The following is a 17,976-nucleotide window of genomic DNA, read 5'->3' on the forward strand; positions in this document are numbered from 1 at the left end:
TTTTCTGATGTTTTCAGGTTTGACTTCAGAGAGTCTGATTGTTGAACGAACATCATCATTGCTTGGGAGAAATATCTTTTCACGTACAGCACCTTTTTGCTTAGTGAATGTTTTGTGTGTGTGTGTGTGTGTGTGTGTGTGTGTGTGTGTGTGTGTATTGATACAGCTCCTCTCTTGAGACTCTACTCCACATTCATGGACATCCTAACATGCTTTTCTATATTCTGCTCCTTTTCAGAATTGAATTACAGAGAAATGTTCTATTAGAAATTTCCACTCTTGTGATTTGAGATGAGGATGCTAGAAATCACCAAGTGGGGACATTCTGGTCTCAGGGATTTGGCCTTAGTCTAGCCTCCCTGAGGAAGTGTCTGATCAGCTATTTCAACCAAGTTGGTTGGCTACCAGGGATGAACTGCCAGCAGCACTGGTCAGGGGCTGGAGAGATGCCCACTTCTGGACTCACATAAACATGCTGACACACAGATACACATAATTAAACATAAAAGAAACCAGTACTGGAGACGTGGCTCAGCAGGTAAGAACACTTGCTGCCCTTCCAGAGGACCCCAGTTAGGCTCCAAACACCTACTTCTGGTGGCTCATAATTTCTTATGACCCCAGATCCAGGGGACTGATGGCCTCTTTGACCTTTAGTGCCACCTGAATACACATGCCCTACACACACACACACACATACACACTAAATTTAGAAAAATTATCCTTAAACAAAAACAACAAATGATCTGTGTGGTGATGGCTTGTGGTAAAGTCCTGGCTGTGAGAGTGTTCGGACCTGAGTTTGAATCCCCAGGACTCAGGTATAAACTGACATGGCAGAGACACTTCTGTAATGTCAGCAAAGCAGAGACTGGAGAATTCCCAAAGGCTCGTGGACCAGCTTGTCAGTTGTATTCAGGAGTGAATGAGAGACCTGGTCTCCAACACAGTCAAAGGGTGAAATGAGGCTGAACCTCCAAATGTCCTCTGACCTCCACCTAGCATGCCATGACATGAACACACTCACGTTCACACTCACAGACATTACATCAAACAGACATAGACACAGACACACACAAGCAAAGCAATAAAGCAATCACAAAATTAGGCTCCACACTCCTCTCTTGCTTCATCCTAATCCTGACTCACATAGGATACCCAACAGTGACAAGTGGACCAGAAACAAACCTGCTCAACCTGGAAAAGGTCCTTGTCTATTTCAGACTTCAGGCCATCACCCCCTCCTCAGTCCCAAAGCCCTCCTCACCCACAGAGGCCAGGTTGCTGTAGTTCTCCAACATCACATCCTTATACAAGTGTCTGTGCTCAGGGTTCAAACCCTGCCACTCCTCTGGGGTGAAGGTCACAGTGATGTCCTCAAAGGTCACTCTCCCTGTAACAGCAAATCCCCATCTGTAGGAATCCATCACTGAAGGCAGGTGTGGTGCCTAATGCCTAGAAACTCAGTGTTCACAAGGCTGGGGAGGAGGATTGCTGTGAGTGAGACGCCAAACAGGGCTAGATATGAAGTTCCAGTGCAGTGTGAAACCCTGTCTCAAAATAATAACAAGGCTGGGCTTGTGGTGCACACCTTTAATCCCAGCACTCTGGAGGCAGAAGCAGGTGGATTCTAAAGAAATATAGAAATATAAAAAGGTATTCCATGGCCTTGTGTGCAGGGATCACTGAATATTATATTCTTGCAGAAAACAAATTGAACCTTTAAATATTATGCAATCTAATCAAAACCCTGAGGCTAATTCATGCAACCATCTTTCTGAACCTTGTTAAAAGAAAAGACTCCAGGAATTTTATGTTTCAGTGTTACATCTGGGGATGAAGTCTAGACAAGGTGGGGTGGTTTCAGGGAACAAAATGTGTTCACCTTGTCTGGACATGCTCGTGTATTTATCCACACCCACAACAGTAGGTTTTCTGTCTTTTTCAACATGTTCATGTATATGGAGGGCTTATTAGAGAAGAACATGTACATTAAAGGAAAAGGAGATATAAGGCAGGGTAGTGGTGGTGCATGTCTTTAAACGCAGCACTGGGGAAGCAGCGGCAGGCAGCTCTCTTAACTGAAGGCTAACCTGGTCTACAGAGCCATTCCAGAACAGCCAGGGCTACATAAAGAAACCCTTTCTCAAAAAGCCAACCAATAAAACAAACAAAAAAAATATCCTCTTATCCACAGAGGTTTTGGAGGTGGCCTCATTCTTAGCCTGTGCAGGAGTGGGTGTTTGACATTGGATATAATTGTCATACCTCTCCTTACAAGGGTTTGATCAATTGCAATCCACAAACTCAAGGCAGAGATGTGCTGGTTCCTTCTCAGGTGTCCACTTGCATGCTATGCCAATCTTAAGAATCACTTTTTGCAGCAAGTTATGATCATGGCTAAAACCTGTTTTTACATTGTCAATTGTTGCATCTGTGGATCTCAAGGCTTCCTTCTGTTCTGCTTGAGGTCTCACTGAGGATAAATCTGTCTATTCCCTAAAGCATTCCTATCTGTTCTACATTAGGATCTTTAGTTTCTTTTATGAATTCTAAATTCAGGGTCCAGATTGATGGCTGTTAAGCTCCAGCACCTTAAATGTGGCTCACAAGTCTCTCTGGTCACAATTCCAAGGTATCTACCCCATCTCGTGGTCACTGTGGGCACTGCGTGCATGTTATGACAGAGAAAAACCACAAAGGTGAAATAAATAATTGAATTTCCTGATGACAAAGGATGTTAAACAATTACTTAAGTGTATCTTGGCCATTTGAGATTCTTCTGTTGAAAAGTCTCAGTTTAGATCTGCACCCAGTTTTTTAATTGGATAATTGGGTATTTTGAACCACTGTTCTTAACTAATCTCTTCTTTCGCCTACCACCCTCACTTAATTTTGCCCCATATTTTATACATTACCAGGCTTTTAGTATGTTTTCTACCCTCACAATGTTAACTTATGCAGATGTTCTTACACAGTATGTTACTGGGAATTGTATTAGCTCTTTAAATTAGCCACAAAGCTGTGTTGTGCCTTTTTGATGGTGGAAGTGGGCAGTGCTATAATGTAGAGGTGTTTTGTCTGCATACCACAAAACCAGAAGAGGGCATTTGATCCTCTGTATCTGCAGTTACAGAGAGTGGAAACCACCATGTGGATTCTGGGCATAGAACCTTGGTCCTCTGAAAGTGTAGCAAGTGATCTTAACCCTTTCTGCAGCCCAAATGAGGAATTTGGAAAATATCCTTTGTGTGGTGTTTTCACCTGTGAGCTTGCACATGTGAAGGCCAGAGGACATGGAGTGTTTTCTATCACTTTCCACATGTTTCCTTTTCGAAATACAATCTAACTGTGAACAGGGCCCCAGACCTTAGCACATCGGCCCAGCAGTTTTCTCTGGTGAATGTCCCACACCTGAACCTTACACTTCCCATTGTGACCATGTCGAATGTTTAGTGAGCTGTGGAATCCACCCTTGTCTACTCCCCAGTGCTGAGTCACAGGCACACACGGCAATGAGGAGCTTGTTATGTGGGTGCTGGGGATTTGAACTCGGGTCCTGCCGACACAGCAAGTGTGCTGACCTGCTGAACTATCTCCCCAGCCCCTTCAGAGGATCAGTACTATGTTTTTGTGCATCTGAAACAGATGTGGTGTGGGTATCTCAGGTCAGGCTGCACACCTCATAGCCAGCAACCCCAGCTGGTTTCCCTTTCCCCTTGCTACCCAGGAATCAGGTTAACAGGCTGAAAGCAAGTCTGTCCTTTGGGCTATGTACTAAGGAAGTCTGCTGCTTCATGGCACAGGATCTCTTCCTTCTCTTGGGAACTAAGGGGAACCTTGCTTTGTCTTATGAACTGAAATGTTCTCTTTAGAACCCCACCATGCGGTTTGTGTTAATATAGGAGGCTCTCACCTAAAGGACTGTCTGTCTCAGACCCCCTGTCCCTTGAACCCCTCCATTTTCTCATATCATCAGGATTTGAATATAGCAAGTATATTTGGCACTTCAAAAAATTTGTAGGGGTTGGGGATTTGGCTCAGTGGTAGAGCACTTGCCTAGCAAGCACAAGGCCCTGGGTTCATTCAGTCCTCGGCCCTAAAAAAAAATTTTTTGAGTGCTTTTAAAATGTTATGCTCGGCATTGTGGTCCAAACATTTAAAAACCAGTGCTCAGGTGGTAAAGCCAGGGCACATCTGTGTTACAGAACACAAGATCTAAATAGAGTTCTAAGCCAGAGAAAATTACATAGTGCGATTCAAAAACGTATTAGATTTTTCACTCATTGATTTTTGTGTACATGTGCACACGTGCTGGGTCCTCTAGAGTCAGAGGACAGCTTGCAGGACTGGTGTCATCAGCCTTGGTGGCAGGTGTTTGCATCCACCGAGCCCTTATGGAGCTTGTGAATTTGCACATTTTAACACACTCTCTATTTCATTTCCTGTGCAACTCTGATGCTATGCCCTGCAATTCTGAGAAGGAAACACAAAACCAGTTGGTGAGCAGCTCCGTACAAAATGACAAAAGGTAGATTACTGAATGTATCATGAAAAGAAAAAAGAGAGAATATGGATGATAAGATAAAAAGGGAGATTATGGAATCTACTTTTAAAAAGGAACTACTTGTTTTAAATAAGAGAAGTAATGAAAATTTTTTGGTCTGAGTTTATCAGATGTTATGACTGACATTGTTAATATATATAATGGAGTTTTTATCTGAATCTGTCAAATGTTAATGGACTAGACATCATTAATGCAATTTTTGGCTGTATATATTGTATATACTTATTGGATAGTTTTTCTTGTATTCGTTATAAGCTTTCTTTAATTTTAGACAAAAAAGAGGAAATGTGGTGGTATTGTGTTCCCCAAAATATTGTGTACTTAATAAACTTATCTTCGGCAATGAGTCACGGACACATATAGAAAACAATGGTTTTAATAAATTCACAATAGAATGGTATACATGAATTTAGGGAAAGCAAACAATATCATGAAAATCTCCAGATCACATGAGTATATCATATATACACTGATGAAATAAGACATTTTATACACCACTTCTCAAACATTTAAGTCCATCAGTACTTGTTTTGAACCCATCATGATGTAGGATACTAACACTGGGACATTTAGTCAGTTCCTTGCTGTGTTGTGTTGGTACAGAATGACATCTAAAAAACCATTGTGTTAGGTCTGGAGAAAAAGGCTCAGTGGGTAAGAGCACTGGCTGCTTTTCCAGAGGGTCTGGGTTCAATTCCCAGCACCCACGTGCAGTTCACAACTGCCTTTAACTCCTGTTTCAGGAAACCCAACACCTTCACACAGACATACATGCAGGAAAAACACATTAAATGAAATTTAAAAATATTTTTTAAAATATCCTCCCATCCTGGGGGAGTGGTGGCACACACCTTAGATCACAGCAGTTGGAAGGCTAAAGAAGTTATATCTCTGAGTTTGGGGCCAGCCTGCTCACAGAGTGACTTCCACAACACCCAGAGCCACACAGAGAAATAATGTCTCAAAAAAACAAAAAAACAAACAAACAAAATGTAAAAAGCATCACTATAGTCTTGTAGGAGAAAATGGTATATAGCCTGCATCACAGATGTATGGGTTTCTGTCCTAATATGTTGTTTGTTTTGTTTGCAGAGTTTTCAATTGACCTAAATGAGTCTTCAAAATGGATTCTTCTAGGACGTGTGTACAGCCATTAAGCAATGGTGAGAAGAGATCCACATTCTTCTGTTGCTCTTTAGATGTTCTAATAACTAGCACTCTGATGCCTTTTTCAACAGCCACTCAAAAAGCTCATTTCGCATGTAAAAAAAAATGTATCCAGTGTGAAGCCGATTCTCCTGAATCAAGGCCTCTGGGATCTCGAACACTTGGACATCACTGTACAGGAGCCATGCTTGCTTTTGAAAGTCATACACATCGCTTACATAATGACCTGAATCTTGGCAGCTCCCAACATGGCTGACAAGACTGACAAGCCTATAATTCTGAGGATCATCTCCCAATACCACATTTTTTGACTCATCAACAGCATCTACTGTGTTGTTGCTTCCTGGAACATTGTTATTTCTAGGATTCTCTGATGCACCAAGGGAATTTCCATCATCTTTCTGATCTCTCAATTCTGAAGACTCATTCAGATCCTTCTCCGTGTCCTCCTGAGTACCCCCAACACATTGAGGTAATGCCTGAGGAAGGAATTCCTTGTGGAATCTATTCCCATAATTAGGGAGCAGCTGTTCCGCCATTTTTTGAGATCCTTCAAGAATCTTTTCTTCATTGAGATCACAATAATTGACAACCTTAGTGGTAGTGTGATGATCTAACATTCCATCTGCACTGATTTTCTTATAGTTCTTCACATTACTACATGGTATTGACTGGCTGAGAGGCATCATCCCTTCAGGGACATTTGGGACATCACAGTCATCAAGTGGGACCTTATCAGTCAAGGGAAATGGTGGTTTTCTGTTTTCATTGTAGTGGGAAGATACATTTAGATACTTAGAAATCTCAACTGGCTGTTGACTCTTCACCAACAACCCATTTGCAGTCAAGTGGTAGCGTTTCAGATGAACAATGAGGACCCTGGGGAGCCTCTTCAAAGTGTACTTGAGAACAGAATTCTTGTTCTTGCACTTCTCACAATTACGCTCAATTTTTTCTGGTGTAAAGAAAAGATCAAGAGACTTTTGAATAGACAGAGGCTCTTCTCTTGTCCCTTGGTGCAGGTCAACAGAGAGGTAATTACTCACTTCAGTGTTGAGAGTAGCCTCACCACAGGCCTCACAAATAATAGAGCTCTGCAGCTCTATTTCAAAATTAGCACTGACAGGACAAACAAACATTTTGGGGGTAGCAGTCCCAGCATATGTTGATGGAGATGACCTCTCAGCTTCATTATCCTTCTCAGTGATCCACATGGCATTTATTTTTTCCATATTCACTTTCATCTGGTCTAAACAGTGACTGAGAAATTCAAGGGCATCATTCTGTTCATTGCCCAAGAATGTGTTTGCAACTGTGGAAATGGATTTCTTCACATCTATGAGTAACATTCCTTTGATCTCTATATCCTCAATATCTTTCAAGACAAGCAGTTGGCTTAAGAGCTTGATAAGATCATCATCTGAAACTTTCTCCCATGGGATACCTTGTGTGAGCAAGTCCTTTGCAAACGTTGGAATCCCAAAGACAGATTGTAAAATGGAATTCATGTAACAGGTGTTTCCCAAATTGGGAAAGCCTTCACGGTTCAGTTGCGTTGCATAAGTCTCAAGAGGAGGCTGGACTTCATTATATGTATATATTTGGGGTTCCTGGCTAAACTTTACTCCACTTTCAGACCATATTAGTGCTGGAAGAACAATGTTATTTAGGTTAGGACCCAAGCAGGTGCTGGGATTGAATAAAGGTTCAAGTTTCCAAATGTCAAGCTTTTCCTGATCGCTTAAAGTCATTGGTTTCTCTTCTTCACTTCTTTCATTCCTTGAGTCATAAATCTTGGATTTCTTTTCTGGTTCAGGATTACTTTCTTCAAGAATATCCTCATTCACTTCTACAGTGGATGTTGATTTTCTCTTCCTGTTTCTGCTCTGTGTTTCTCCACTCTCTTTTTCAACATGACTGCTGCTGGAGTTTGGCTCTGAAACTGTCATCTTCATGGGCAGTGGTGTCCCACTTTCTTCTGTAGTATTCAAGGATCCACAAACTCGCTCCTGCTGCTTCCTGCAAAATGGATCACTGCTTTCAGAAATATGCTGATTACTCTTGGGTTCCTCGAGTTGTTGGGATTCAGATAGTTGAAAAGAATCCAGGAAATACTTCAAACTTTCAACATCTGTGGAAGATAACTTGTCAGTGGGTAAAGGAAGTGTCATCTTTCAGAGTTAAATGTAGATGATGCTCTCCTGTCTCACAACAGCTAACCACTACACCTGCAACATTATCACCCAGCTGAAAAATCCTGCTCCTTCCTTCCAACTTGAAGGAAATCAACAGATTAACCTTCTGTTTTCTTTCTACTACTTGGATGACTGCTTCTTCCACTGAGAAGCCTGCATATGCTTGCTGCCGTTCTTGCTTCAGATTTGGACAAAACCATTTAGATTTGGAGGAGCCATTCTTTTTCACAAAGAAAACTCAAGTAATCTAAAAACAAAAAAAAAATCACCTTACAGAGATTGTGACTCAAAATGTATTGATCACAACGTTTATGTAAAACTCTAACTGACCAAAATTGGCTTTTATTTCTCTCTTCATGCCTCGAGTACTACAATATGGGAAAGCTTACATTTTCTTTAAATATTTACAATTATGATTTATCAATTACAATTAGTAGAAACTGGAGTTACTTATAACCTTTAAATAAAAATTATTTAATTATGTGTAAGTGTGTGCATTTGTGCACATGTGAGTGCAGTGCCCTCAGAGTCCAGAAAAGGGCATCAGATTCCCTAGAACTAGCATTGCAGGCAGTTTTTGATCCACCCAGTGGAGGGGCTAGAAACTGAGCTCAGGTCCTCTGTAAGAGCACTGAGTCGTCTCAATTACATTCTCAAGTACATGCTTTAACCTCTGAGCTATTGAAGCTGTGCCCATTCTCAGGAAGACACGCTCAGAGTGTGTTTGCTTCTCTTTTTCTGTCCCGATGTTTAATTGTGATGGTTAGTTCTATTTGTCAACATGCCACAACCTACCAGCACCTGGAAATTGAGCTTCATGAGGTTCCCCCCCCCCATTGGGATGGCCTGGTGAATTATCTCGGTTGCCTTAATTAGTGTGGAAAGACCCAGTTTTAAAGTGTGTGGCACTATTCCCTGCTTTAGTGTATGGCACTTTTCACTGCTTGGGGATCTAAAGTATATAAGGGTAGAGACATTGTCTGCATGCGTTCATTTTCTCTCTGCTCCTAGCTGTGACTGTCATATGACCAGCTGTTTCAAGTTCATGCAGCTGTGACTCCCCAAAGTGATGGACTGTAATCTGTGACTGTGAACTGAAATAATCCTTCCCCCTCATCCTGAGTTTCCCTGATTTTGGTTTTCCAGAGTGTTTTATCATAGCAAAAGAAATAAAAACTGCAAGTACCTTAAGTAAACTGTGGAGACAGTGCACGTCTGCTCTTCTCTCTCCCTCTGATGATGCTGAGACAATCAAGTTCTGGTCAGATTCTAGTCTCTGGTGCAAAAGCAAAAGTTAGGAAGATGAGCCTGAGTGGTCACCTCTGGGGCTGGCCTTTTTGATTGCAGGCTCCAGATCCAGGTATTCAATCCTGCAGTGGTCATGATAAAATCAAGGAGTACAAATGTAAATGTATGAAGGGCTGAAGATATAGTTCAGAAGTTAAAGGACCAAGTATGCACAAGACCCTAAATTCAATCCCTAGAAACACACACAAACAAATCTGCTCTATGTGACTGTGTATATGTAGGCAGAGGCTTCCTGTCCTACAGACACTCAAATAAACACACAGAGACTTATATTAATTATAAATGCTTGGCCAATTGTTCAGGCTTATTGCTAACTGGCTCTTACATTTTAAGTTAACCCATATTCCTTATTTCAGCTCTGCCATGTAACGGTACCTTTGTTAACATGGCAGGTTCATCAACTGCATCTCTGTGTGGCGGTGACTCCAGACACTGTTCATCTTCCTCCCAGCATTCTCCTAGTGTGGCTTTCCTGCCTAACCTGATTCTGGTCAGCTATTGGCCAGTCAGCATCATTATTAAACCAATCACAGTGACAAATCTCCACAGTGGACAAAATGATTATTCCACAGCATATATGATTATAATTTCAGCACTAGAGAGGCTGAACCAAGAATTTTAAGATTTATTTTTAGGCCTGTCATACATCTTTGATCTCAGTACTGGAGAAGGAGGCAGGAGGATCTGTGACTTGGAGGCGATCCTGGGCTGCATAGCCAGGAGAAAAAGAAGGTACATGATAGGAAAGCTACTTAATAAACTCAACCTCAAAATTTTTTTTCAATTTCCTGTGTGTGGGTGATGCCTGCCTGGTTGTGTGCGCACCGCTTGCATGCAGTGCTCGCAGTGACCACAAGGGGGTATCAGATCCCTTGGAACTGTAGCCAGAGAGGGTTGTGAGTCAGCATTTAGGTGCTAGGATCAAAACAGCCCCTGAACTTAGAATTCATAAAGGAAACTAAAGACCCTATTATAGAACAAGGAGGAAAGCTTTAGGGAACAGACAGACTTATCCTCAGGGAGACCTCAAGCAAAGTGCCCAGTGAAGCCTTGAGATCCACAGATCCAACAACCGACAATGGAAAAACAGGGTTTAGTCATGACCACACCCTGCTGCAAAAAGAGATTCAAGATTGGCAGAGCAAGCAAGTGGACATCTGAGTACGAACTCTCCGGTATAGCTTTAGTTTGGGGATTGAAATTAATCAAACACTTGCCTAGAGTGAAGGTGTGGCAGTTATGGCCAATGCTCAAAGCCCTGCTCCTCCACTGGCTACACATATGAGTTCAACTCCAAAACTTCTGTGGACAGTAGTGCAGGAGATAACTTCGCTCAGACCTAAGATTTCACAAATATCCTAGCAAGAATGGAGATATATTCTACTTTTTTGTTTGCTTGTTTTAATTTGTTTGTTTGTTTGTTTTGGTTTTTCAGGACAGGGTTTTTCTGTGTAGCCCTGGCTGTCCTGAAACTCACTCTATAGACCAGGCTGGCCTTGAACTAACAGAGATTCACTGTTTCTGGCTCCTCAGTGTTGAAAAAGTTAATTCCTGATGAGATGTTCTAAAGAGGTATTTGAGGCCATTTATCTTCCTATCACAGTGTTGAGAAAATGAAGCCCAAGAAATGAGACTTTCCCTAGAAATCTTTTTCCCTGACTGACATAGTACTATGCAGGTGACACTGGCCTCAAAATCAAAGAGATCTGAACCCTTCTGTGTGCTGGAAAGAAAGGCCTGCACCACCATACTGGTTCTCATTCTGTCCACACTAAATCTGATCTTGCAGGGGACTAGGCTGCAGAGGACAATGAAGCTCTGTGAGTTTGAGGCTTAGCCTGGTCTACATGGTGAGTTCCAGGGGAGCCAGTTCTATGTACTAGTGGTATTCTATCTCAAAACAAAACAATGCATCTACAGTGGACATGATCACATTCTTTTGGACCTTGGGTCCAAATAGAAAAGAATCATTGAGACCTAAAGACAGCACACTTCTTTGCAAGACGCCTACCATCTTGCTCCAGTCACATAAAACTCAAAATGAGTCTTTCAAAGGAGAGGCCATTTCATGTCCTTGGCACTTTTGCTTGTTTATATTTTTCTACACAGGGTTTCTTTCTCTTTCTTTCTTTTTAACTTGAGTGTTCTGTGTTCATGTACACCTGCAGGATGGAAGAAAGCCCAGATATTATTATAGATGGTTGTGAACCACCATGTGGTTGCTGGGAATTGAATTCAGGAAGAACAGCCAGTGTTCTTAACATCTGAGCCATCTCTCCAGCGCTGAGGCAGGGTTTCTCTGTATAGCCCTGGCTGTCTTTGAACTTGGACGTAGATTCAAGAGATCTTGAATTCAGAGGCTGGCCTTGATTCAGAGATCTGTCTGCCTCTGACTCCAGAATGCCGGGATTAAAGGTGTGGGTCACCACTACCCTCCTTATATATTCTTATTCCTCAAAGTTCATGCTCCTCTTTGTAATAAGATACATATATATGTAATGCTTGAAAAGACAGGAAACCGCTGGGCGGTGGTGGCGCACGCCTTTAATCCCAGCACTCAGGAGGCAGAGGCAGGCGGATCTCTGTGAGTTCGAGGCCAGCCTGGGCTACCAAGTGAGTTCCAGGAAAGGCGCAAAGCTACACAGAGAAACACTGTCTTGAAAAGCCAAAAAAAAAGAAAAGAAAAGAAAAGACAGGAAACCTACTGGTGGGGTGAAAATCCATGCATATATCAACAAGGGAGTAATCAATTAATGTAATAGTATTTATTGGTTTTTTTAATGGCTGTTTCCTTCATTTGCCTTTTAGAAAGGATCACACTGTGTATCTCAGGGTTGGCCTCAGACTGACAGAGATCCGTTTGCCTGGGCCTCCTGAGTACTGGGTTAAAGTGCAGGGCACCACCATGACTTGTTAGTTTTCTCCTCTAGGCCCTGGTATTTCTTGTGTGTTGATTCATATTCTATTTCCCAGTCCTATCTTTCTTGCTCCTTTTCTTCTCTCTTATCTCATTGAGAAACAGTCTTGGTCTGTATCCCTGATTGCCAAGAACTCACTAGATTGACCAGACTGACCTTGACCTGGAGGCAGTTCTTCTCTCTGCCTCCTTAGTGCTGAATTACAGATATGTATTAGCATGCCAAAGCCTTTGGCATTTTATCACCTCCATGTTTCTTTTTTCCTTTTTTGGTTATGTAGTGCAATATGACCCTCAGTTATACCAGCAAGTCACCAGAACTAAGGACAAATACTAATATCCAAGCACAGGAGGCATTTAGAACCCTAAATAGGAATGAGCAGAAAAGAATTCCCATAATGCAATATTGGTAGGATTCTAAGACTACAGAAAAATGAATAGTAAATACACCTCCTTTTTTATTCAGTCCAGGACCTCTTCCATGATATGATGTCACCCACAATTAAGGTGGGTCTTCCCATCTTAAATAGCCTAGCATAGACAATCATGGGCTAGCAGAGAGGTTTATCTAGCAAATCCTCGTATTTTTCTGCTCAGAGATTGGTCTGCTTAATGTTAGAGTTAGCAATATTAATCAGTCCAGCTCTACCTCTTGTCAACCTGACACCCAAACCAACACCTTGAAGCTCTAAGTTTCCTTTACTCCTTCTCATATGTTCACACACTTAGTTACACAAAATGCACTCAGTCCAATTGCAAAGGTTCTGTAGCCATTAACTGTTCCCACACTGACTAAAGGCACAAATTCCTACCTGGCAAGATGGCTCAGCAGGTGAACGCACTTGCCACCAAGTCTGAGGACCTGAGTTCCATCCCTGGGACTCATGCGATGGAGGGAGAGAACCAACTCTTGTATGTAGTGCCAATCTTAAAAGTTCTTATTAATAAAAACAAACCCACTGAGGATAGCTAAAAGAATCCTATATAATAGAGCAACTTCTGGAGGCATCACCATCCCAGACATCAAGCTCTACTATAGAGCTATAGTAATAAAAACAACTTGGTACTGGTATAAAAACCAACATACAGACCAATGGAATCAAATTGAAGACCCTGACATTAATTCACACACATATGAACACCTGATTTTTGACAAAGACAAAACTATACATTGGAAAAAAGAAAGTATCTTCAACAAATGGCCCTGGCGTAACTGGATGTCAATATGCAAAAGATTTCAAATAGATCCATATCTGTCACCATGCACAACTCAAGACCTCAACATAAATGCAGTGACACTAAACTTAATAGAAGAGAAAGTAAGAAGTACTCTTGAATGCATTGGCACAGGAGACCACTTCCTAAATATAAAACACCAGCAGCACAGACACTGAGAGCAACAATTAATAAATGGGACCTCTTGAAACTGAGAAGCTTTTGTAGGGCAAAAGACATGGTCAATAAGACAAAAAGACAGTGTACAGAATGGGAAAAGATCTTCACCAACCCCACATCTGACAGGACTGATCTCCAAAGTATATAAAGAACTCAAGAAATAGACATCAAAATACTGAACAATCCAATTAAAAAATGGGCTATGGAGCTAAACAGAATTCTCAAAAGAAGAATCTTAAATGACTGAAAAACATTTAAGGAAATGCTCAACATCTCTAGTCATCAGAGAAATGCAAATCAAAATGACTCTGAGATACCATCTTACATCTGTCAGAATGGCTATGATCAAAAACACTAATTACAGTCTATGTTGGAGAGGATGCGGAGCAAAGGGAACACTCCTCCACTGTTGGTGGGAGTGCAAACTTGTACAACCACTGTGGAAATCAGTATGATGGTTTCTCAGAAAATTGGGAATCGATCTACCTCAAGACCCAGCCATCCCACTCTTGGGCATATTCCCAAGGAATGCTCAATAATACCACAAAGATACATGTTCAACTGTGTTCATAGCAGCATTATTTGTAATAGCCAGAACCCGGAAACAACCTAGATGCACATCAACTGAAGAATGGATTAAGAAAATGTGGTACATATACACAATGGAGTACTACTCAGCAGAGAAAAACAATGGCAGCATGAAATTTGCAGTCAAATGGAACTAGAAAATATCATCCTGAGTGAGGTAACCCAGACTCAGAAGGACAAACATGATATGTACTCACTCATAAGTGGATTCTAGATATAAAGCAAAGGACAATCAGACTGCAACCCACAGAACCAGGAAGGCTACATAGCAGGGGGGACCCTAGGATGACTGTGGCTTATAATAAGTTTTGGTTTTACTCAATCACTGGACAGGCTTGAGTGAAATATTTCACTGTTAGAATAAGAATTTGTACTGTATCAAGCTGTTAATAGAATAATAAATGAATGAATGAATGAATGAATGAATGAATAGATAAGTAAGTAAATAAGTAAATAAATAAATGAGACAAAACCAAACAAACAAACAAACAAACCCAGGGCCAGGTATTGTGGTGAAGACTGAATGATCAGAGAGACAGAACCAGCCACAGCCACCTTACCTCGCCAATTCCTCAGTTGATCCTGTTTCCTCAGACTGGAAACCTCTGTGTCCTCATCTGAATGGATCTCATCAGAACTCCCTCTCAAAAGTCTCAAAGCTTAACCACCTCTGGTTCCTGGTCCTCACGCCTTAAATACTTTTCTGCTTCCTGCCATCACTTCCTGGGATTAAATGCTCTTTTACCAGGCCTGGCTGTTTCCAGAGTGGCCTTGAATTCAGAGATCCTGGTGGATCTCTGCCTCTGGAATGCTAAGATTTAAAGGCCTGTGTGCCACCATTTTCTGGCCTCTGTATCTAGTGGCTGTTCTCTTCTCTGACCCCAGATAAGTTTACTAGGGTGCTACACTTATAAGTGGTCCTCTGATGACAACACTCATGTGTGTTAGACACACACACACACCAAGTCAATGCAATAATAATGAGTCCAAAGACCGTGTCAAACACTGAGACTAAGGCAGTCTTTAAATTGGCAGCTCCTGGTAAAGTCACATATTTCTGCCACATGGTGGTGGTGTATGCCTTTAATCCCAGCACTCAGCAGGAGAGGTAGAAGCAGGCAGATCTTTGAGTTCAAGATCAGCCTGTCTACATACTGCTTTCCAAGATAGCTAGGGCTGCTCAGAAAAACCCTTTCTCCAAAAAGGAAAACCAAACAAGTTATCTATTTCTGACATACAACCCAACCACAGAATAAACATTCAAAATTCCAAAATGAAGAAGGAAGTGAAAGTAAGGAATTATCAGAACAAAGAAACACTGACATCAGCAGGGCAGATGCAAGTCATGTGGACAAAACAACTATACATATAGAATAAAAACTTAACAAAATTAAATATTATTTCTAAAATCAAATAAAAACAAAAATATATCTGGACCTAGTGGATCAGGCCTGTAATTTCAGCTACTTGGGAGGATGAGGCAGGAAAATCCCCAATTCCAAGACTGGTGGGCAAGAGGCAGAGGCCTGAGTTCACCAGCCTGGTTTATATTGTAAGTTCCAGGACAGCCAGGGTTGTTCCAAAAGGAGGGGATGGGCAAGGAAGCTTCTTTTGCTGTGGAATTGATGACTGCAGACTCAGTTGAAAACAAGAAACAGAAGGCTTCTGTGACAACCTCTCCCCTGCCCCACCCACCCTAAAAATGAAAACAGTCAGGGTTGGGGATTTAGCGCAGTGGTAGAGCGCTTGCCTACACAAGCACAAAGCCCTGGATTCCATCCTCAGCTCCAGAAAAAAAAGAAAAGAAAAGAAGTTTATGCCGGGCGGTGGTGGTGCACGCCTTTAATCCCAGCACTTGGGAGGCAGAGGCAGGAGGATCTCTGTGAGTTAGAGGCCAGCCTGGGCTACCAAGTGAGTCCCAGGAAAGGCGCAAAGCTACACAGAGAAACCCTGTCTCGAAAAACCAAAAATATAAATAAAAATGAAAACAGTCTAGACGGTAAGCCACTTAAAAGAACTCTTAAAATTGTGCTAGGGATCCTGAAGTGTAACTCTTCACAGTTAATGACTTCTGGTGGGGGTGGGGAAGGACTGTTTTCTTGAAGGTACCGGACACTGGGAGTTTGACCATGCTCCAGTGAATACATGGGCAATACAAATTGGGCTTGGTTTTATTTTTTCACTCTTGTTTTCTTTGGGGGAGGTCACCAGGGATGGGGGATTAACTGTGAACAGAATGCATTATGTGAACTCTAAATAATCAATAAAAATGTTATGTTGGGGAAAAAACAAATTCAAACCTTTCCTTGTCTGCAGAGCAGCTTCTGGGCTAACCTAGGGAAATAAAGAGTACTGAGGCATGGGGATATAACTCAGAAAGCTGGAGCCAAGAAGGCCATAGGTTCAATTCCAAACACTAGAGAGAACAAAACCCTGCTTTCCAGAACCTTTAGGACACAGTAAATTAGTGACATTAGTGCTTCCCTTAAAAAGAAAAACCTTGGGGCTGGAGAGATGGCTCAGTGGTTGGGATTGATGGCTGCTCTTCAGACAGAACACCAATGTACATAAAATACTAATAATTATTTTAAAAAGGAAAGAATACTTCAAGCCAGGCATGGTGGTACATGCCTTTAATCCCAGCACTTGGGAGGCAGAGGCACAAAGATCTGAGTTTGAGGCCAGCCTGGTCTACAGTGAGAGTTCCAGGACAGCCTGGATTACACAGAGAAACCGTGTCTCAAAATTACTAAAAGCAAAAGAGGAGAGGAGGGGAGAGGAGGGGAGAGGAAGAGAGAGAGAAAGAAAAAGAAATTTCTCAAACCACGTGTCCTAGAGCATGCCTTTATTGCTAGGACTCAACACACAGAGACAGGAGAATCTCTGTGAGTTTAAGACTTGAGTTTGGCCTGGTAGTGGTGGTGGCAGTGGCGGCGGTGCACACCTTTAATCCCAGCACTCGGGAGGCAGAGGCAGGCGGATCTCTGAGTTCCAGGTCAGCCTGGTCTACAGAGCAAGATCCAGGAAAGGCACAACGCTACACAGAGAAACCCTGTCTCAATAAACAACAACAACAACAACAAAGACTTGAGTTTGAGGAAAGCCTGATCTACAAAGCAAATTCCAAGACAGCCAGGGCTGTTACACAGAGAAGCCCTGTCAAAAACAAACAAAAAAACTTCTCAGGCATTGGGCAGTGGTAGCCCAATCCTTTAATCCCAGCACTCAGGAGGCAGAGGGAGGCGGATCTCTGTGAGTTTGAGGCCAGCCTGGGCTACACAGTGAGTTCCAATACAGACTCCAAAGCTACACAGAGAAACCCTGTCTCAAAAAACCAAAAACAAAATAATAAAATAAAATTAAATTAAAAAACTAAAACTTCTCAGGCTTAACATGGTGCCTCATATTCTTAATTGTAGTACGAGAGGGCCTGATGCAGGTCGATCTCTTGTGTTCCAGGCCAGCCAGAGCTGCGCAGTAGATCAAGTTTCAAAAACAAACCCCACAGGAGCTACAGGTATAGCCCAGTCAGTCCTGTGATTGCTCACCATGCATAAAGACCTGGGTTTGATCCCCAGCACTACTAAATGGAGTTTAGCACATGTCATTTAACTCTAGGAAGTGGAGGCAGAAGAATCAGCATTTAGATTATCCTCCACCAAAGAGACAAGAGTTCCAGAAAGGACTACATGAGACCCAGATCATGCCCACAAGAATCAGGAAATGAGTCTCATGACTCAGGATATACCTGTAAGAACCGAAAAGAGTCAGCCAGGCGGTGGTGGCGCACGCCTTTAATCACTTGGGAGGCAGAGGCAGGCAGATCTCTGTGAGTTGAG

The 17,976-nt window shown here is 42.1% G+C and overlaps 1 protein-coding gene across 1 annotated transcript; it reads right to left on the reverse strand.

The window, feature by feature from the left end:
* Positions 1-5,349: 5,349 nt before the first annotated feature.
* Positions 5,350-8,170, reverse strand: LOC114687079 (ubiquitin carboxyl-terminal hydrolase 29-like). Its single transcript, XM_028861775.2, has one exon. The coding sequence runs from the start codon at positions 7,903-7,905 to the stop codon at positions 5,779-5,781; it is 2,127 nt and encodes a 708-aa protein (XP_028717608.2). The 5' UTR covers positions 7,906-8,170; the 3' UTR covers positions 5,350-5,778.
* Between the last annotated feature and the right edge of the window lie 9,806 nt (positions 8,171-17,976).

Source organism: Peromyscus leucopus, chromosome 1, assembly GCF_004664715.2.
Source record: "Peromyscus leucopus breed LL Stock chromosome 1, UCI_PerLeu_2.1, whole genome shotgun sequence".
Classification (NCBI taxonomy): Eukaryota; Metazoa; Chordata; class Mammalia; order Rodentia; family Cricetidae; genus Peromyscus; species Peromyscus leucopus.